Genomic DNA, 22,625 nt, shown 5'->3' with positions numbered 1-22,625 from the left:
ATAAGATCCTTAAGGACCACACCAACCAAATGCAAAGTATGTATCTCACTAGAATCCTGATTTAAGCAAACCAAGTAAAAAGACATCTTGAAAAGTTTTTTTTAATCTATTTTTACTTATAGAAAAGTTGCCATAGTACAAAGAATTCCCACATACCCTTCACTTTGATTTCCCCAAATGTTAACATCTTATTGCATCTACTTTATCATTCTCTCTATATATACATACTCATATTAGGTGTGTGTGTGTGTGTGTTTTCTTTTTTTTGTTCGGGCTGCGCTGCATGGCATGCAGGATCTTAGTTCCCCGACCAGGGATCAAAGCCGGGCCCCGGGGTTTCCCTGGGGCACAGTGGTTAAGAATCTGCCTGCCAATGCAGGGGACACGGGTTTGAGCCCTGCTCCGGGAAGATCTTCCATGCCGCGGACCAACTAAGCCCATAGGCCACAACTACTGAGGCTGTGCTCTACAGCCTGCGAGCCACAACTACTGACCCCAGGTGCCACAACTACTGAAGCCTGCATGCCTAGAGCCCGTGCTCTGCAACAAGAGTAGACACCACAATGAGAAGCCCGCACACCACAACGAAGAGTAGCCCTCCGCTCGCCACAACTAGAGAAAGCCCACGCACAGCCAACAAAGACCCAGTGCAGCCAAAAAAAAAAAAAAAAAAAAAAAAAGCCAGGGCCCTTGCAGTGGAAGCCCGGAATCCTAACCACTGGACTGCCAGGGAATTCCCCATATTAGTTTTTTTTTTTTTTTTTTTTTTTGCGATACGCGGGCCTCTCACTGTTGTGGCCTTTCCCGTTGCGGAGCACAGGCTCCGGATGCACAGGCTCAGCGGCCATGGCTCACGGGCCCAGCTGCTCCGCGGCATGTGGGATCCTCCTGGACTGGGGCACGAACCCGTGTCCCCTGCATCGGCAGGCGGACTCTCAACCACTGCGCCACCAGGGAAGCCCCCCCATATTAGTTTTTTATTGCCAACAAAGTGCTCCTTTACCCTTAACAACTTCAGTGTGTATTTTCTAAAGACAAGAACATTCTTACACGTACTACAGTACAATTGCTGAAATCTGGAAATTAATATGAATACCATAACATTTACTACAGACCTTACTCAAATTTTGCTAATTGTCCCACTAATTTCTTTACAGCAGAAGAAAACCATATTTTCTTGGTCCAGGATCCAATCCAGGATTACACAATGTGATACCTCTCTAGTCTTCTTTAATTTGGTACAGTTACTTCAGTCTTTGTTTTTCATGACCTTGATCTTTTGAAGAGTAAAGGCCAATTATTTGTAGACTGTCCCTCACTTGGGTTTAGTTGATGTTTCTTCAGTATATTCTCATTACACATTTTGGGGAAGAACCCTGAAAAGTGATGTTTTGTCTTCCTCATTGCATCTTATCAGGAGGCATACAGTATTTGTCCTGTAACTGGTAATGTTGTAAAAAGACATTTTTGAGACAACTAAGGAAAACTGAAAACATATGATATTAAGAAGTTATTGTTAATTTTGTTAGATGTCATAATGGTATTGTGGTTGTTTTTAAAAAAATGGTACTCATCTGTTAGCCGTATATACACTGTAGGGGAAAGAGTTTAGTAACTCCAGGTGGAAAGCAATAGTAATAATATAGTCAGATCTTGATTTTTCTGAAATAGTGTCCAATTTGTGCATCATCCAGGACTTTGACCACTGTTCCTCTCTTCTGTGGCTCCTCTTTTGGTCACTACATTCACAGCTGACCCAATGTAGTACAGAAAGCACGTCTGTCAAATTTTGTGACTTGCTGGATGACGAAAGCCTGTGGGGAAGAGACTGAAACTACTGGTTGAAATTAGGTTTATAAATAATTTGAACATTTCACTTGTGATTTGCACATCTTCCTTATTATAGATAAATATGAGTCTAATGAAATGAGATCATTTACAATGATTACATAATAAAACTTCAGAGCCCATTACAAAAAGTCTTCATTTTATTTAGTTTCTACTTTATTTTGGGGAAAAAAATGCGTTTTTTAAAAGTTTATTTTGGACTTCCCTGGTGATGCAGTGGCTAAGAATCCGCCTGCCAAAGCAGGGGACACGGGTTCAATCCCTGGTCCGGGAAGATCCCACATGCTGCAGAGCAACTAGGACCATGTGCCACAACTACTGAGCCCACACTCTAGAGCCCACGAGCCACAACTACCGAAGCCTGCGAGCCTAGAGCCCGTGCTCCGCAACAAGAGAAGCCACTGCAATGAGAAGCCCGCGCACCGCAACGAAGACCCAAGACAGCCAATTTAAAAAAAAAAAAAAAAGTTTATTTTACCAAAGACTAATCCTTTGCTGATGTTCAAATTTAAAGTATTCTTTTGCATCTGTCTCATTGGAGAAAACATGAAACATTGCTTCTGTGGCAGTTTCTTCTAGTTTTTCAAGGACTCATGTAGTAGCAACTGGTTCAAAATACTGCTTTGCTTCAAAGCATGCAGTTTAGATGTATCTTCACTAATGACGGCGATATTTCCATTTTGTTCCTGAGCTGTCAGGTCACTTTCACTGTCAGACAGGGTACATAGCAGAGTGTCATTTTCATAGGTTGGAAAATAATACCTGAAAACAACCAAAGATATACTGAATAACCAAAACTATATATTATCCAGAAAATTTCGAGGCAGCTGAATGTACACATCACTATAATTTTGCTAGGTTTCCTTGCCAACAATTTTAACTGCATTTTGCAAAGGCTGTAAGGGAGAGAACTTCTGAATTACTTTTACTTTGACCTTTACTGGCTGACATCAGTCTTACTAGTATCCTTCTAGCTGGCAATTCAGCCTTTGCTTGATATCTACCATAACACTTACTATGTTAAAAGGTAGCCTACTCCACTATCAGGCAACTCTAGCTATTAAATAATACCTCCTCGTATAAAGCTAAAAATGACATCTCTCTCATTTCTACTCAAAGGTCCCGGCTCTTCCCTAAGGTTAACAAAGTTCAAATACAGTTACTCTTTCATACACTGCTCCTTTTATCAGTTGTATCTGATAAAAACAATTGCTTCTGCTTGTGAGGTTTTTTCCCCCCTCCCCCAACCTAATCATCACTATTTCCTTCATTATAAATTATCAAAAATTAAAACATCTAAAGAATTTTAAGTCTATTACTCTGGTTCCTTCTCTGGACACACTTTGTAGTTAGTTCTGAAATCTAAAGGTTTCGACCTGTATGAGAAGACTTATAGGAACAGGGTCTCAGGTCAATCCAGGGCTGACCTTGCCTCTCATAAATCTGGGATTTTCTAAAGAGGAATTAAATAAAGGGATGAAATAATGGAGAAGGGCAAAGAAATGTATGTCTGGTTGAGCAGTACTCACTGTGGTTGATCCCATGTCTGTCTTTCAGGAAGCAGTGAAGTATGTTTAGCTTCTTCCATGTGAGTCCTTAAGTCTGCTTTGGACTTGAACTTCTCATGGCAGCCATAACATCTACATTGGTGAATTTGCCTCCGAATGAAATTGACTAGTTTCACTTGCTGATAGAAGTTCAGTCCTGAAAATGACAGTACATAGAATCATCAGACAACTGGTCAGACCCATTTTTGCATTTTAATAATTTTTTAAAAGAACCGCTTCTCTTTATTAACCAACCTGAAGAGGCAGTGCAGTTTTAAAGCATATTAATAGATACCAAATAATAACAGCCAATACTTATATAGGGCTTATGTGCTAGGCACTGTTCTAATCACTTTCCATGCATTAATACGTTTAATCCTCACAATATCCTATCACATAGGTGGTATTACCGTATCCACATTATACTTTAGGAAACTGTCCAAAATTGCACAGCCAGTAAGTGTAGAGCCAGGATTTGACACCAGGCTGTTGGCTCCACAGCCCATGTTCTTGACTATTAATCTATTACATATATAACATATACACGTGCCTATAAGAGCGGTAAAGTAAAGAAACATGTCCAAGAGTCTAGGAAAGTAGTTGGTGAGTTGAGGTGTGGGAAGTGAGCTTTTTTTTTTTCTTTTTTTTTGCTGTACGCGGGCCTCTCGCCGTTGTGGCCTCTCCCGTTGCGGAGCACAGGCTCAGGACGCGCAGGCTCAGCGGCCATGGCTCACGGGCCCAGCCGCTCCGTGGCATGTGGGATCTTCCCGGACCGGGGCACGAACCTACGTCCCCTGCATCAGCAGGCAGACTCTCAACCACTGCACCACCAGGGAAGCCCGGAAGTGAGCTTTTTATGGTCTTGCATACATTAGCAAGTCAGTACTTTATGTCTTCATGACCCTAATCTTTCTATCATAGTGATCCAATTGGGTACATCTATAATAAATAATCTAGCTACACTACCAAGCAGCGCAGTAGGTGTTTTACATACTCTATCCACTCTCTGTAACACTCTGCTGACCTGAGGCCCAATGTCACACAGCCAGTAAGTGCTAGAGCTGGAATATGAACTCTAGTGTGACTTCAAAATCCATGTTTTTTCCACTAGTCCCCACCACATTATGATAGATATTAATCATTAACTTGTATTTTATTTGAAGCAATCATATATGTAGAAAATAAAAAAGACTATATGAAATCAAAACCATATGTGAGTATTATAGTTCAAAATGGTTGTGAATCACTGCTTCAGGCAGTTCTGTTGAGACCATCTGTGGAGAGACACATTTTGGCTGTGCACTCTCCAATCACAACTGTGCAACGCAGGCATCGTTTACAGGATGGTGTATAAAAAAATGCAGCATCATGGAAAACAACTTCCGAATCAAACTTACCAAGTTCTGACTTTATTTTGAGGAGATCAAATTCATGTGCATCCTAAAAAAAGGAATGAATATATCTGTGAGCATATAAATTATTTAATCTTTCAGGCTGAAGTTATAAACAGACTGCTTATTCACAGGAGTTTGAACACTGTAGAAACTCAGTCTCGGTTCATCATCTGCTTTTGAAGTCTTCGAAATCTAACTGCTTCCCCCCACATCCAACTGCTTTATAAAGCACAGTCCAAACAAGTCATGTCAATCAGTTAAAACATTTTAATTGTTCACAGCTTGTATCTACAGTCTTTATAATTTACTCTGTATGCATTCTGCAGTCTGACAGAAGTGTCCTCAGTCGCTAGGTAAGATGTGGCCCTACTGTACTGTGTGTCTGGACTAGAATTATGAATATAGGTCCTTTGCTCCACAAGCAGATATGTAATTTAAAAAATTCTGCTCGTTTTATGCCGTCAAATACAGTGTTTAAATCTGCAAGTTACTCTTCACTCATACCTTCCCACAAATTACACGTCTTGATTTTCATGATGCATAGACTTATTTTTATTCTGTTCCATCCCTGCAATCGCCCATCTGGGTAAATGCTTCAACTTATAAGCTCACAGAGAATAAAGACCGTCTAACTCTCTGTGAAGGTATTCAGTGTAGCATCACAGTCAGGATAATTAAGAATTGCATGATATGTTATCACTGAAAGTAACTGGGCAGAGGTTGAGGACACCAGTCAAGGATACTGCAAGGGAATTCTTACACAGGATAGGGGGACCAAGGCTCCTTTCAATTCAAAGATACTAGGATATTACGAGTTACATTTAAACACTGGAAACTATACACACATACTAGTGGCAACCTGTTTCAGACAAAATGACTCTGTTTTCACTTGAGTAAATGCCCATAGCCTTTTGAACATCTTTCAGGTGCTTGTTTTTACGAATGAGAGTGGAATGAACATGGGTGAAAAAGGAGAGTCTGCTCCACTATGACAGAGCTGAGTGGGGGGAGGGGAGGGAGGGCACATCAGAATAATACAGTAATATTTTTCTATTACACTCAACTCTCTACTCCCAATATAACATAAAGATGGCCTCCGGAAAGGAAAGCGCAAACTGGAAATGTCCTCAAATTTCTTCTCTCCAAATCCTTTTAACTGAAGGAGCTGTAAGACCACACCCTGTGCCCTCTCCACCTCCATGGCTCTCCCACCCCCATTTCCCCCAAGGGCTCTGTAAACGGCAACTTTTTCTCTTCCTGCTCTCCTTGTTCACCAGCATGGGAAGCACTGGAAAAAGACTCAGAACCTGTCCATATCCTGGGTATTGTTAAGCGTGGTTGCAGATCCCACAGTCTAAGCCAGAACTATCTCATGAGCATCTCAGAGGTGGGATGGCATCAGTGGTCTGTGAAATCCCAAACTAACAGTTCACCCAGGTCCAGTCAGTTGTACTTAACTGCCCTGAGTTCTAGTTCTCCTCCATGGACCTGCCCTGTCTCTTCTGTTTTGCTTATAGCACTTTTAGGAAGGGGAAGATAATTGAGAAACTAAAGGTATAAGATGATGAGGTTGCAGTTATCGTCAGCTTCTCCCTGTTGGAACAACGAAACAAAATTCAAATGAATAAAAGTGTCTCACCTCCATGTGGACATATCATTTCTCAATTGTTTCTGCTTGCTTTTCACAAAATAGGCAGACAGCAGAGAGAGGGTGTTCTTCCCAATCAGACCAGTCACTGTGTTAGAAAGAAAATAGCAAATATGGAGATTCTCTTCATTAAGAGGGCGTCCTGCACAGTGACTTGGTATTACTTTCTGCTCCCTAGGAAACCCTGCCATTCTCTTTCAACTCTGACATTTCTGTAAAGACTATCATATCATATTATGACTTTTTGATACAGTTTTTGAACTTCAAAGTAGCACCATGAAATTAATATAAATAGCAAACAGGTGCTGCTCCATTTTCTTACATTTGCCTCTCCGAGCAGCTATTTCACTATGAGATCAGTGTAATGTCTTTCTGAGACAACCAGCTTTAATTTGCAGAGAAGATATATCAGGAAATGTAAGCTCTCTCTCATTAACCATGACCACTAAGTGCGCATGCTGTGAGGTGCAGTGCTGGGAGTGTGTTTCTGCATGATAAATGGCGTATTTTAAAAAGGCAAACCTTTATCTATCATGTGGGAAATACTGATCATTTTAAATGGGGCAAGTGTTAAATTTGATGGCAAATAGAGAAATCAAAAGGCATACAGGGCCCCTTTTACCATTTTCTCCCCTCATTGCATTTATTTTTTGAGATACTGTCAACTTCTTGTCATTCTTAAACCAGGAGAACCAAAATCCCGGGAGAGACAAAAGGCTGAACAGCTTTGAATGAAAAGAGGATGAATAACAGGGAATCCTTTTAGGTTGAAAAGAATACTTTTCAAGCTTATAATTTCAAACAAAGAAGCTGTGACTGTTTTAAGTTAGTCATCAACGGGATGAACACAGAACAAGGTTAACCTCCATTGAGTTACATTCACTACTCCAATGGCAAGCAGCATGGAGACAGAGTTCAAAGATCTTATCACTTTAAAGTCTAGGGACCAATGGACTAATAAGCAAAGCACTTTGGAATATATTCTTCTCTGAATTGTATACTATCTGTATGTTCAATGAATAGCTTTAGTAGCAAAACACTATTTAGTTGGAATAACAGTTGCTTTAGTGATTCTTATGTCCAAGTTATTTTGGTATTATGATTATTATTTTTTATTGAAGTACAGTTGATTTAAAATGCTGTGTTAGTTTCAGGTGTACAGCAAAGTGATTCAGCTTTTTATATACATATGTATAAAATCTTTTTATATACATATATATTTATATACATATATATTTATATACATATATATTCTCTATCAGATTCTTTTCCATTATAGGTTATTACAAGATACTGAATATAATTCCCTGTGTTATACAGTACGACCTTGTTGTTTACCTATTTTATATATAGGACTGTGTATCTGTTAATGCTGAGCCCCTAATTTATCCCCCCTTCCCCCTTTGGTAAACATAAATTTGTTTTTTATGTCTGAGTCTATTTCTGTTTTGTAAGTAAGTTCATTTGTATCATTTTATTAGATTCCACATACAAGTGATATCATATGATATTTGTCTTTGTCTGACTTACTTTACTTAGTACGATAATCTCTAGGTCCATCTATATTGCTGCAAATGGTATTATATCATTCTTTTTTTGGCTGAGTAATATTCCATTGTTTGTATACCACAAACAGTTTATCCATTCAACTGTCCATGGACATTTAGGTTGCTTCCATGTCTTGGCTACTATAAACAGCACTGCCATGAACACTGGGATGCATGTATCTTTTCTTTTTCTTTCTTTTTCTGTTTTGTTTTTGGCCACACCTCACGGCACGTGGAACTTCCCCGACCAGGAATCTTAACCACTGGACCACCAGGGAAGTCCCATTTATCTTTTCAAATTAGAGTTTTCATCTTTTCCAGATATATGCCCAGGAGGGTGATTGTTGGATCATATGCTAACTCTATTTTTAGTTTTTTAAGGAACCTCTATACTGTTCTCCACAGTGGCTGCACCAAGTTACATGCCCATCAAAACTGTAGGAGGGTTCCTTTTTCTTCATACCTTCTCCAGCATTTATTATTTGCAGACTTTTTGATGATGGCCATTCTGACTGGTATGAGGTGTCAAAGTTATTTTGAATTCAAGTTTTTGCTATATTACATGAAATGATGCATGGATTAGAGAGAGGGTTCTCTTTCTTTTTACTCTGTCTTTTCAGAATGGTAATTTTAAATCAAACTAAAGAACTGTTTTCCTTCTCTTCAACCACTGTAATTAAGTAGCATCAATAATAAGTCTTACTCTTCCTGATGATCTAGCAACTCCCGATCATCTTCTAGTTGAACTTCTTCCCAGGATTTTCCAAGTTCCTTTGTAGGAAGAACAGAGGGATGAGAGATAAACAGGAGGGGTGAAGGAGGAAGAGACGAAAGGAGAAAGTAGACACAGAACTAAAAAACAAAACAAGACAGAACCCAAACGCAAATGGTTTTAAAATAATACAAACAGAATATATTAAAGCTGTTATTTCAGGGATAAGAAATGATAATCAAATTTTAGGATTTAGGATATATCCTAAGTGGTTAGGATTTGGGATATATCCTAAATCAAACATTTAAAAATATGCAAAAATGTTTAATAATATTTTCATATGTTCTTCTTTTTGAAGAAGCAGTGATAACCTTTCAGTGAAATTCTTTTCTCTTAAATGTTAATCAGCATTTCTCAACCCTGGATCCACATAAGAATCTCTTGGGGATCTTTTAAAAAAAACCCATTAATGGGCTTCCCTGGTGGCGCAGTGGCTGAGAGTCCGCCTGCCGATGCAGGGGACACGGGTTCGTGCCCCGGTCCGGGAAGATCCCACATGCCGTGGAGCGGCTGGGCCCGTGAGCCACAACTACTGAGCCTGTGCATCCAGAGTCTGTGCTCCACAACGGGAGAGGCCACAACAGTGAGAGGCCCGCGTACCGCAAAAAAAACAAAAACAAAACCCCACTAATATCTTTTGACAGAGACTCTGAAACATCTTCCTAGCTGGACTCTGTTTCTATTTGAGGTCCCCTACAGTCTATTTCTCAGACAGCAGCCACTGTGAGCTTTCTAAAGGGCACCTCCCTGTTTGTATGACCCCTCCCAGGGCTTCTCACACACTCAGAACAAAATTCAGAGGCCTTACCATGGCTTAGAAGGCCTCCATGTTCTGCCCTGGCTCCCTCTCCATCACTATGTCCCACCACTTTTTCTCTTGCTCAGCTGGCTCCAGCCAGACTGCTCTTTTGCTACTGCTTGAACACAGCAAGCTGACTTCCACCCAGCTACTTCTGTCCTTGTCGCATTGTCTGCCTGAAACACTGCTCCCTCACATATCCTAACATGGCTCCGTCATCCTGGTCTCTGCTTAAACGCTACTACCTCTTTTTCTGACTACTCTGTCTAAAACACTCCTCCTTCAAGTTACTTTTTATTCCTCTAGGATGTTTTATTTTTCTTCAAAGCATTGATCACACCCTGAAATCATTTTGTGTATCTATTTGTTTTCTTATTTGCTCTCTGTCTTTTCCACCAGAATGTCTGCTTGGACATGGCCTTTGTTCATTGTTACATTTCTAGAGCCGGGCACACAGTGGGTACTAGAAGTATTTTTTTGAATTGAATTTTAACTGAAAACATCTAAAAATTGTGATGTCAATTTAGATCCTACCTCAAAAGGTTTCTGTAATGTGGTTAAATAGTTAATGTATAAAAAGCACATGGTACATGGTACCAGGTAATAGTAGGTACTCAAATATCTACTCAAATCCCTTTTATCTCTTACAGTTCATGGAGGAGTTCCACCCTTTTAGGGCTACGTCTGGAAAATTTAGTCACAGTTTCAGCAAAACTTTATGTAGTGATGAGAAGGAATGATTTCTTTTGGCCCAACTATGTCTCTTTTATCCCTTGAGTCCTTTCTTTCTTTCTCTTGTCCTTTCTTCTCTCTCCACTCAGTCTTCCCACCGTGCCATGCAAAAGCAGACAGTGCATTAAAGAAGGATGTAGAAATACTAGTGGGCACTTTTTCAAGCAGTTAAACTATGGCAACTGTCAAGTCCAACCTCACCTGATATAATACAGATATCCTTGTTTGATATCCTTCTTTTGGAAAAACATTCCCAGAATTCACCTCATGAACAATTTTTTTCTCTAAAAAGGTATTCATTTAACTAAAAACAAAGAACTACAAGAGCCATTATGATTTAGAGAAAATCTATCATTCATCAACTTAATGAGAGGTTTTGAAGCTGTCATTACCTATCAGCTAAATGACGCATAAACTCAGACATGCAGAGATTTACCATAACATCATTAGAGATAGTTAACTTGGACTCTATAATGTACTTCCCAGAGCAGTCATGAAGTGTCTAAGCATCATTATGCACATCAAGAAAGGCCTCACCATTGCCAACAGGATCCTCGTTAGATGGAATTTTTGGTGACGAATTAAATCTTTGATGTATTACGTAGTCTCTCTGGACTTGGACTAATTCCCTGATGGGCCATTTGGGGTACTATCATTCTCAACAATACAGGTAAATGTTACTTATCAATAATTGTTTTGAGCCCAAAATGATTAAAAATATCTTTCACTGTCAAACTTCCAAAGTCAAAGCATTACTTTGCAGCTTTCTCAGTATTAAGTACAACACGGAGATTTATCTAGGCAATACAGCACTAACCATTTACCATTTGAGAGGAAAATGGAACTCTGTGTTCATTAGAATAGGAAACAAGTGATTTGCATGTGACAGCGGCTGAGACTTTCCTAGAATGCTCTGACTTGGTACGGTTAAATATATGACTTATTACAGGAATAAGACCCAAAGAGAAAAAAAATTTAGTCTCTAATTAAGATGCTGTGCCTGCTAATGAATCATGTTAGGAAAGAAAAGAATATAAGAAAAACAAAGTTTGGAAGGCATGCCAGTAAAGATGTTCAGAACACTTCCTCAAACCTCTGCATCAGCTGGCTTATGATCAATGACAGGGTGCAAAAAAACATGGAAAAAACTTAACACGTGCTTACACAAGAAATCCACCAGAAACAGAGACAGTGTTTTATTTTTTTTATTTTTATTTTTTATTTTTATTTTTATTTTTTTTTTTGCGATTCGCGAGCCTCTCACTGTTGCGGCCTCTCCCATTGCGGAGCACAGGCTCCGGACGCGCAGGCTCAGCGGCCATGGCTCGCGGGCCCAGCCGCTCTGGCATGTGGGATCTTCCCGGACCAGGGCACGAACCCGTGTCCCCTGCATCGGCAGGCGGACTCTCAACCACTGCGCCACCAGGGAAGCCCGAGACAGTGTTTTAAATGTTAATATTAATAACTGCAGTAGAGAGAACTATAACAAAACTGAAAAACAGGTTAAGAGCCTATTTTGTTACAAATGGCTTTGTGTATTTTAAAAATAAAAAAAAATTAAGTCAAAATGATAATATCACTGTAAAAATAGTTCCCTTTAGAAAAATTCAGGGCTTGAAAGGTGAGCACTTTAGGAATATGTAGGTGAAGCCTCAATGATGATGTTAAGCAGTCTGCTGCCCTCTGAGGCAGGGGTATTTGAATGGGAAACTGCCTGGGACCTCGTCCCCTTAGCTTGCTCCACTCTCCACTGAACCCTTCTGTTTGTGAGAAAATAAAGCAAGAACTCTAAGTAGATAATCTAGACTATGCAAAAGACCTTTAATATACTTATTTGCTGGTCTGTTAATATTAAAAAACTGATATGAGTAATTAAACATGGAAATTGAAGGGCTTCCCTGGTGGCGCAGTGGCTGAGAGTCTGCCTGCCGATGCAGGGGACACGGGTTCGTGCCCCGGTCCGGGAAGATCCCACATGCCGCGGAGCGGCTAGGCCCGTGAGCCATGGCCACTGAGCCTGCGCGTCCGGAGCCTGTGCTCCACAATGGGAGAGGCCACAACAGTGAGAGGCCCGCATACCGCAAAAAAAAAAAAAAAAAAAAACAAAAAAAAAACATGGAAATTATTTCACCCAAGAAAGAAAAAGGAGTCTATCAATTTGCTGAGCTGAGACCAAAAACAGCCTCATGTCCCGACTAGGGATTGGGACACCTTTTATGGCTCTCCCACCTTTTATGACTCTCAGAGTGTATCTTGCCAGGAATATCCTGGATGCTTCCATTACTGCTGGTCTGAAAATTCTCCTTGGAGGTGAGACACTGTGGATGCATGACTCAGTGACTATATAGATCTGCTACAGGAGAGGTTGAAACATTAACTCTGTACACACCATTACAAAGTGTTGAAATTAATGTGTTTACATGTCTGGTTCTCATACCAACCTCTAAATTCCTTGAAAGTAGTGGCTTAAATCAACCACCTGTTCTGTCATATTTTTCTTTCTGTTCCACCAGGGTCTGGTACCTAGAAGTCACTCAAACATTTGCAGAATGTATGCAGCCAATGAAATTGCTTCTGAAGGGAAGAGGATGTGAGAAATGGATGTGCAGACACCAGTTACTAACATAACAATTCAATCTTTTGCCCACATCCACATACTCGTGTCAGCCTTTTCCCTCAGAGGAATAAACAATGAATGACTCTCATTTCTTTTTCTTTTTTTTAGCTTTTTAAAAAACAAAGTGGGAATTCCCTGGTGGTCCAGTGGTTAGGACTCTGAACTTCCACTACCGGGGCCCTGGGTTCAATCCCTGGTCGGGGAACTAAGATCACGCAACCCGTGCAGCATGGCCAAAAAAGAAAAACAAATCTTATTGTTGGCCTCAATGGGAAAGCATATAGAGCTAAGATGGCTAAGGTTGTGGGTTAGAGCCCTTAAGGAGCTGATTAAAGTTACTTCTACCTTGACCTTGGTTCACTTTCTAGTTTGGTGTAAAAGATAATAGGCAAAAGTGTGTGAGTGTGTGGAGATCATTATGAATTTATCACCATTAATTGACCAAAAAACCCAACCCAAAGTATAAGAGGTAGGTACTACTATTATTTCAATTGTAAAAACTGAGGAAAAATGGAAGGAAACTGATGCAGAAAGCTCCAGCTATGTGACCCTGGGAAAATTACTGAACTTCTCTGTGCTGTAGTTGCCTAATCTATAAATGAGGATAATGACAAAACCTGTGTCATGAAGATGTGGTTAAGAGTAACTTAATTTAAATACCAAAGACAGTACCTGGCACATAGCAGGTACTCAAATGTTGCTAGTTAAAACCAAACCAAAAACTTCTATCGATATTACCCTAAAATGATTTAATTTTCATTTTATATGTTACTGAAGCCTTTACATTCTCTTGAAGCACTTCTCTCAAGCCATGATTCATCCCACGTGAAATCTGGGCACTCTGTGGGCAGTACAATCTAGCACACTCATCTAGAGACAGCTTGTCCTCACGGATAATTTCAGTTTTCACAGTCACACTACTTGATGCCCAGGGAATGAAGTAACAAACTTTTCTAAAAGTGACAGCAAAATTGAGTGAGCAGTTTCTTTGAAGTCTCCTCTAAAAGATAAACACCTCCAGCTATATACAATGTTCTGCTAGTCCCAAGCTCTTGACTATTAGTTTAAAAGAGCCCCAGAAGGAAGTGCTATTAAATTGCTTCCACAGCTTTCTGCAGTAGCTGAATATTTCTTAGAGTTAACACTGAAGTCCACCCCCTGTAGGATTGGGCTGGGCCCTGAAGCAGCGTTTGCTCTAGGAATTAACGACTGAGTGATTTCAAGAGAAGATTGAAAGACTCAAAGGGTGCCTTTGTCTGTAGCTAGTTGTAAAACATGTGTAGCAAACCATGGCGACCTCTCAGAGCCAAACTTCAGACACCCTTATTCCACTTGTTTCTCAAGGGGAATTTTATTTTAATATGCTAAGGATTAGTTAGAACAGGCAAAAATTCTATCCTAAAGCAGAGATTTCCAATATAATTCAGGATATTCTTGTTTCTGTCCAATACATAAAATGGCTCATTATTATCAATTATGCCTTTCGTGGCCAATGGGTTTGGATTAAAATTCTTTCAAATTGCAGAGCAAAAAACAATTTCCATTTGCTTTAGAAAAGTGTCAGAACCAGAACTCCCCATCTTTCTTTTGAGCCTCTATTAAAAAAATTTTTTTATTTTTTTATACAGCAGGTTCTTATTAGTCATCCATTTTATACACATCAGTGTATACATGTCGATCCCAATCGCCCAATTAATCACACCACCACCCCCATCTCCCAGCCACTTTCCCCCCTTGGTGTCCATACGTTTGTTCTCTACATCTGTGTCTCTATTTCTGCCCTGCAAACTGGTTCATCTGTACCGTTTTTCTAGATTCCACATATATGCATTAATATACGATATTTGTTTTTCTCTTTCTGATTTACTTCACTCTGCATGACAGTCTCTACATCCATCCACGTCTCTGCAAATGACCCAATTTCGTTCCTTTTTATGGCTGAGTAATATTCCATTGTACATATGTCCCACATCTTCTTTATCCATTCGTCTGTCGATGGGCATTTAGGTTGCTTCCATGACCTAGATATTGTAAATAGTGCTGCAATGAACATTGGGGTGCATGTGCTTTTTGAATTATGGTTTTCTCTGGGTATATGCCCAGTACTGGGATTGCTGGATCATATGGTAATTCTATTTTTAGTTTTCTCAGGAACCTCCATACTGTTCTCCATAGTGGCTGTATCAATTTACATTCCCACCAGTGCATTCCCAACAGTGCAAGAGGATTCCCTTTTCTCCACACCCTCTCCAGCATTTGTCGTTTGTAGATTTTCTGATGATGCCCATTCTAACTGGTGTGAGGTGATACCTCACTGTGGTTTTGATTTGCATTTCTCTAATAATTAGTGATGTTGAGCAGCTTTTCATGTGCTTCTTGGCCATCTGTATGTGTTCTTTGGAGAAATGTCTATTTAGGTCTTCTGCCTATTTTTGGACTGGGGTGTTTGTTTTTTTAATATTGAGCTGCATGAGCTGTTTATATATTTTGGAGATTAATGCTTTGTCCATTGATTCGTTTGCAAATATTTTCTCCCATTATGAGGGTTGTCTTTATATCTTGTTTATGGTTTCCTTTGCTGTGCAAAAGCTCTGAAGTTTCATTAGGTCCCATTTATTTTTGTTTTTATTTCCATTACTCTAGGAGGTGGATCAAAAATGATCTTGCTGTGATTTATGTCAAAGAGTGTTCTTCTTATGATTTCCTCTAAGAGTTTTATAGTTTCTGGGGTTACATTTAGGTCTCTAATCCATTTTGAGTTTATTTTTGTGTATGCTGTTAGGGAGTGTCCTAATTTCATTCTTTTACATGTAGCTGTCCAGTTTTCCCACCATCACTTATTGAAGAGACTGTCTTTTCTCCATTGTATATCCTTGACTCCTCTGTCATAGATTAGTTGACCATAGGTGCGAGGGTTTATCTCTGGGCTTTCTATCTTGTTCCATTGATCTATGTTTCTGTTTTTGTGTCAGTACCATATTATATTGATTACTGTAGCTTTGTAGTGTAATCTGAAGTGAGGGAGTCTGATTCCTCCAGCTCTGTTTTTTTTCCCTCAAGACTGTTTTGGCTATTCAGGGTCCTTTGTGTGTCCATACAAATTTTAAGATATTTTGTTCTAGTTCTGTAAAAAATGCCATTGGTAATTTGATATGGATTGCATTGAATCTGTAGATTGCTTTGGGTAGTAGAGTCATTTTCACAATATTGAGTCTTCCAATCCAAGAACTTGGTATATCTCTCCATCTGTTGGTATCATCTTTAATTTCTTTCATCAGTGTCTTATAGTTTTCTGCATACAGGTCTTTTGTCTCCTTAGGTAGGTTTATTCCTAGGTATTTTATTCTTTTTGTTGCGATGGTAAATGGGAGTGTTTCCTTAATTTCTCTTTCAGATTTTACATCATTAGTGTATAGGAATGCAGGAGATTTCTGTGCATTAATTTTGTATCCTGCAACTTTACCAAATTCATTGATTGGCTCTAGTAGTTTTCTGGTGGCATCTTTAGGATCCTCTATGTATAGTATCATGTCATCTGCAAACAGTGACAGTTTTACTTCTTCTTTTCCAATTTGTATTCCTTTTATTTCTTTTTCTTCTCTGATAGCTGTGGCTAGGACTTCCAAAACTATGTTGAATAATAGTGGTGAGAGTGGACATCCTTGTCTCGTTCCTATCTTATAGGAAATGCTTTCACTTTTTCACCATTGAGAATGATGTTTGCTGTATATGGCCTTTATTATGTTGAGGTAGGTTCCCTCTGTGCCCACTTTCTGGAGAGTTTTTATCATAAATGGGTGTTGAATTTTGTCAAAAGCTTTTTCTGCATCTATTGAGATGATCATATGATTTTTACTCTTCATTTTGTTAATATGGTGTATCACACTAATTGAATTGCATATATTGAAGAATCCTTGCATCCCTGGGATAAATTCCACTTGATCATGGTGTATGATCCTTTCAATGTGTTGTTGGATTCTGTTTGCTAGTATTTTGTTGAGGATTTTTGCATCTATATTCATCAGTGATATTGGTCTGTAATTTTCTTTTTTTGTGGTATCTTTGTCAGGCTTTGGTATAAGGGTGATGGTGGCTTCACAGAATGAGTTTGGGAGTGTTCCTTCCTCTGCAATTTTTTGGAAGAATTTGAGAAGGATGGGTGTTAGCTCTTCTCTAAATGTTTGATAGAATTCACCTGTGAAGCCATCTGGTCCTGGACTTTTGTTTGTTGGAAGATTTTTAATCACAGTTTCAACTTCATTACTTGTGACTGGTCTGTTCATATTTTCTATTTCTTCCTGGTTCAGTCTTGGAAGTTTATACCTTTCTAGGAATTTGTCCATTTCTTCCAGGTTGTCCATTTTACTGGCACAGAGTTGCTTGTAGTAGTCTCTTAGGATGCTTTGTATTTCTGCGGTGTCTGTTGTAACTTCTTTTTCATTTCTAATTTTATTGATTTGAGTCCTCACCCTCTTTTTCTTGATCAGTCTGGCTAATGGTTCATCAATTTTGTTTATCTTCTCAAAGAACCAGCTTTCAGCTTTATTGATCTTTGCTACTGTTTTCTTTGTTTCTATTTCATTTATTTCTGCTCTGATCTTTATGATTTCTTTCCTTCTGCTAACTTTCGGTTTTGTTTGTTCTTCTTCCTCAAGTTCCTTTAGGTGTAAGCTTAGATTGTTTATTTGAGATTTTTCTTGTTTCTTGAGGTAGGCTTGTATAGCTATAAACTTCTTTCTTACAACTGCTTTTGCTGCATCCCATAGGTTTTGGATCGTCGTGTTTTCATTGTCATTTGTCTCTACGTTTTTTTTGATTTCCTCTTTGATTTCTTCAGTGACCTCTTGGTTATTTAGTAACGTATTGTTTAGCCTCCATGTGTTTGTGTTTTTTAGGTTTTTTTCCCTGTAATTCATTTCTAATCTCATAGTGTTGTGGTCAGAAAAGATGCTTGCTATGATTTCAATTTTCTTAAATTTTATGAGGCTTGATTTGTGACCCATGATGTGATCTATCCTCGAGAATGTTCTGTGAGCACTTGAGAAGAAAGTGTAATCTGCTATTTTTGGATGGAATGTCCTATAAATATCAGTTAAATCTATCTGGTGTGTTGTGTCCTTTAAAGCTTCTGTTTCCTTATTTATTTTCATTTTGGATGATCTGTCCATTGGTGTAAGTGAGGTGTTAAAGTTCCCTACTATTATTATGTTACTGTCGATTTCCTCTTTTATAGCTGTTAGCAGTTGCCTTACGTATTGAGGTGCTCCTATGCTGGGTGCATATATATTTATAAATATTATATCTTCTTCTTGGATTGATCCCTTGATCATTATGTAGTGTCCTTCCTTGTCTCTTGTAACATTGTTTATTTTAAAGTATATTTTATCTGATATGAGTATTGCTACTCCAGCTTTCTTTTGATTTCCATTTGCACGGAATATCTTTTTCCATCCCCTCACTTTCAGTCTGTATGTGTCCCTAGGTCTGAAGTGGGTCTCTTGTAGGCAGCATATAGATGCGTCTTGTTTTTGTATCCATTCAGCAAGCCTGTGTCTTTTGGTTTGAGCATTTAATCCATTCACGTTTCAGCTAATTATCGATATTCCTATGACCATTTTCTTAATTGTTTTGGGTTTGTTTTTGTAGGTCCTTTTCTTCTCTTGTGTTTCCCACTTAGAGAAGTTCCTTTAGCATTTGTTGTAGAGCTGGTTTGGTGGTGCTGAATTCTCTTAGCTTTTGCTTGTCTGTAAAACTTTTGATTTCTCCATCGAATCTGAATGAGATCCTTGCTGGGTAGAGTAATCTTGGTTATAGGTTCTTCCCTTTCATCACTTTAAGTATATCATGCCACTCCCTTCTGGCTTGTAGAGTTTCTGCCGAGAAATCAGCTGTTAACCTTATGGGAGTTCCCTTGTACATTATTTGTCATTTTTCCCCTGCTGCTTTCAATAATTTTTCTTTGTCTTTAATTTTTGCCAGTTTCATTACTATGTGTCTCGGTGTGTTTCTCCTTGGGTTTATCCTGTATGGGACTCTCTGCTCTTCCTGGACTTGGGTGGCTATTTCCTTTCCCATATTAGGGAAGTTTTCAGCTATAATCTCTTCATGTATTTTCTCTTGTCCTTTCTCTCTCTCTTCTCCTTCTGGAACCCGTATAATGCAAATGTTGTTGCGTATAATGTTGTCCCAGAAGTCTCTGAGGCTGTCTTCATTTCTTTTCATTCTTTTTTCTTTAGTCTGTTCTGCAGCAGTGAATTCCACCATTCTGTCTTCCAGGTCACTTATCCGTTCTTCTGCCTCAGTTATTCTGCTATTGATTCCTTCTAATGTAGTTTTCATTTCAGTTATTGTATTGTTCGTCTCTGTTTGTTTGTTCTTTAATTTTTTTAGGTCTTTGATAAACATTTCTTGCATCTTCTCCATCTTCGCCTCCATTCTTTTGCCGAGGTCCTGGATTGTCTTCACTGTCATTATTCTGAATTCTTTTTCTGGAAGGTTGCCTATCTCCACTTCATTTAGTTGTTTTTCTGGGGTTTTATCTTGTTCCTTCATCTGGTACATAGCTCTCTGCCTTTTCATCTTGTCTGTCTTTCTGTGAATGTGGTTTTTGTTCCACAGGCTGCAGGATTGTTGTTCTTCTTGCTTCTGCCATGTGTCCTCTGGTGGATGAGGCTATCTAAGAGGCTTGTGCAAGTTTCCTGATGGGAGGGACTGGTGGTGGGTAGAGCTGACTGTTGCTCTGGTCGGCAGAGCTCAGTAAAACTTTAATCCACTTGACTGCTGATTTGTGGGGCTGGGTTCCCTCCCCGTTGGTTGTTTGGCTTGGGGGAACCCAACACTGGAGCCTACCTAGGCTCTTTGTTGGGGCTAATGGCAGACTCTGGGAGGGCTCACACCCAGGACTTCTGCTGCCAGTGTCCTTGTTCCCACGGTGAGCCACAGCCACCCCCCGCCTCTGCTGGAGACCCTCCAACACTAGCAGGTTGGTCTGGTTCAGTCTCCTATGGGGTCACTGCTCCTTCCCCTGGGTCCCGATGCGCACACTACTTTGTGTGTGTCCTCAAAGAGTGGAGTCTCTGTTTCTCCCAGTACTGTTGAAATCCTGCAGTGAAATCCCACTAGGCTTCAAAGTCTGATTCTCTAGGAATTTCTCCTTCCGCTGCTGGACCCCGAGGTTGGGAAGCCTGACATGGGGCTTAGAACCTTCACTCCAGTGGGTGGACTTCTGTGGTATAAGTGTTCTCCAGCCTGTGAGTCAGCCACCCAGCAGTTATGGGATTTGATTTTACTATGATTGTGCCCCTTGTACCGCCTCACTGTGGCTTCTCTTTTGTCTTTGGATGTAGGGTATCTTTTTTGGTGAGTTCCAGTGTCTTCCTGTCAATGACTGTCCATCAGCTAGTTGTGATTCTGTTGTTCTCGCAAGAGGGAGTGAGAGCACGTCCTTCTACTCTGCCATCTTGGTTCAGGGCCCATCTTTCTTTCAATTCTACTGGAGAACTACTTAACTCCCTCTCTTTTCATGAGTAGTTTTGTTAGGGAAGCACTGACTGAATCTGCCCACCCTGGATAGGCACGATAACCACCTGCATAACTTATTGTACAACAGGAGATCCTGGTAAGCAACGTGGAAGTAACAAAGTACCACCAACTGGAAGAATCTGAGAAAGGTCAAAAGGAGAGAGGAGATGCCAGTCCATATGTCCTACCAACCTTCCAGAATCCTTCTTGCTGGAATCGATCTTGGCTGAGAGATGTGCACGCCACCAGGAAGAACCATGAGTCAGAATGATTGGCTAGAGACAACCCGGAAACTAACCACATCACCATAAAACCTGAGACTGTGAGCCGCATGGCAGAGTACTTCTCCTGGGTTCCCTCTGCTGCTCTCTACCCAGGTGCCTCTTCCTACTAAAGTCTCTTGCTTTGTCAGCACATGTGTCTCCTTGGACAATACATTTCTGAGTGTTAGATAAGAGCCCAGTCTCAGCCCTGGAAGGGGTGTCCCTTCCTGCAACAGTTTCCCTCCTTTGTTATGTATAGCTAAAAAATCAGCAGACTGGGGGAACTCTCCAGTCATTGTGTCAATCAAAATTCCCTTCTTAAATTTCCAAATGCCCCTGTAGAGATGGACATTTGTCTCCAACTGAATACGTCTTCTTAAATAAAAAGGACTGTAACCTACAGAGGCCAGCAAATGGTACTGAGGTTTCTGGCCTAGGAGAGCTTTGAAAGTATTTAAAATCTTTGACATGCTAGTCCCATTAATCCATCCTATTAGTCCAAAAAATGAAAGTCCTCTGATGAGTGAAATCACTTGGTTTCTCTAAAATTTCCATTAAAAATAAGCTGGCCCAAGAGAATGAAAAAGAGAATTTTTTATTATTTATTTGATGGGAAAGGGGAAGATATTTTAATGGGGGAAAAAGGAATGAGTGAAGAGACTGTCTGTAAACATTTATCTAGCATAGCATCTGGCACATCCAGAGGTCAACGTCTTTTGAGTAGAGTACAGAAGTCCCTGTACTCATGGTAATGGACAATCAATGAGGGGCAATGCATGGCTATCCAGGTATTTATGGTTATTTATTTATTTATTTTATCAAGATCACTGTGAGCTGTAGAGACATGACCTTTTTACTATATAAACATCTGGCAAATCAATGACAAATCAAATCGAGTTACGCTTTGTAAACTAACCATTTTAAAGATAATCATTGCTTGAAAGAACCCCTCAATTACATTTTGATGTTTGTAGATATGCAATCAAATTGTAAATTATGAAGAGAAAAGAAAGCCTTACCAAATAATTGATGACATAAAATCGGTCATATTCTCTGTTCTTAGGATTGATCCTACGATGCTGTTTTTTCCTCATGTGATCTTTAAGTGTATTTTTGTCCCTGAAGGTCTTCTCACAGTACAAGCACTGCAAGCTACAAGAAAGACAAAAATGCTGAGATTAAATAAGTCTCTCGAATTGTTGCAATAGCCCTTTATTATTATTATTATTATTATTGGGTCTTATATTCATTCATTTTAGGACTCACAGAATCTTCAAATGGGGTAAGATATCCTTCTGGAATCCCTCTCATTTTATTCATTTGGCTTTAGAGGATGCATGCTGTGGTTTATTTTGTAGTTGGCTAACTTGGCCAACTTGGCTATTTAGTTAAAACTGTGATATAGATAGCAATTATCCAAAAATGATTTTGGTGCTTTACTAATCGAATTACCTATTCTAAAAATGAAAATGTAGGTATGTTCTTCAAATAAATATATGATAACTAGCATTGGTTGCCTCCACTGAGTATAACAATTAGTCCATGGTTTGGTATATCCTGTGACCTAATTTGCAGGTCTGATTCCTAGTGCCAGCTGTGGGACTTCGTCAAGTTACTTGACCCCTCTGTTACCACTCATTTTCTGCTCTCTAACCTGATGATAAAACCTACATTTTAGAGAATCTTTACAATAATGTATACATATATATGCACATAAATTCATAATCATGAGAATAATTCACACAAAATATAAATATATGTATACATGTTTATTGATATATATATAAGTAAAATACCTAGCACATTCATAGCATACAGTAAGTGCTATTTTTACTATCTTATCATTCACATGTATCTTCTGCTAGAATATTTCCACTGACTGGGAATTCATTACCTAATGAGGCAGTAATGACCAGTTTTGAACAGATTACTGACAA

At 39.4% G+C, this 22,625-nt stretch overlaps 1 protein-coding gene across 1 annotated transcript in view; it reads right to left on the bottom strand.

The window, feature by feature from the left end:
- Positions 1-2,296: 2,296 nt before the first annotated feature.
- The window catches only part of ZNF277 (zinc finger protein 277), a gene marked incomplete at its 5' end in the record, with an annotated part of 117,435 nt that continues 97,106 nt past the window's right edge, over positions 2,297-22,625 (bottom strand). The window contains 7 exon segments of the mRNA XM_079710923.1: positions 2,297-2,610; positions 3,378-3,552; positions 4,793-4,835; positions 6,429-6,443; positions 6,447-6,525; positions 8,688-8,755; positions 21,708-21,840. Coding sequence (XP_079567049.1) covers positions 2,424-2,610; positions 3,378-3,552; positions 4,793-4,835; positions 6,429-6,443; positions 6,447-6,525; positions 8,688-8,755; positions 21,708-21,840 — 700 coding nt within the window. The 3' untranslated portion in view covers positions 2,297-2,423.

This window comes from Hyperoodon ampullatus (genome assembly GCF_949752795.1).
Source record: "Hyperoodon ampullatus genome assembly, chromosome: 9".
Taxonomy (NCBI): Eukaryota; Metazoa; Chordata; class Mammalia; order Artiodactyla; family Ziphiidae; genus Hyperoodon; species Hyperoodon ampullatus.
Note: the sequence above shows the minus strand (reverse complement) of the source record. Positions and strands in the feature narration are given on the sequence as shown.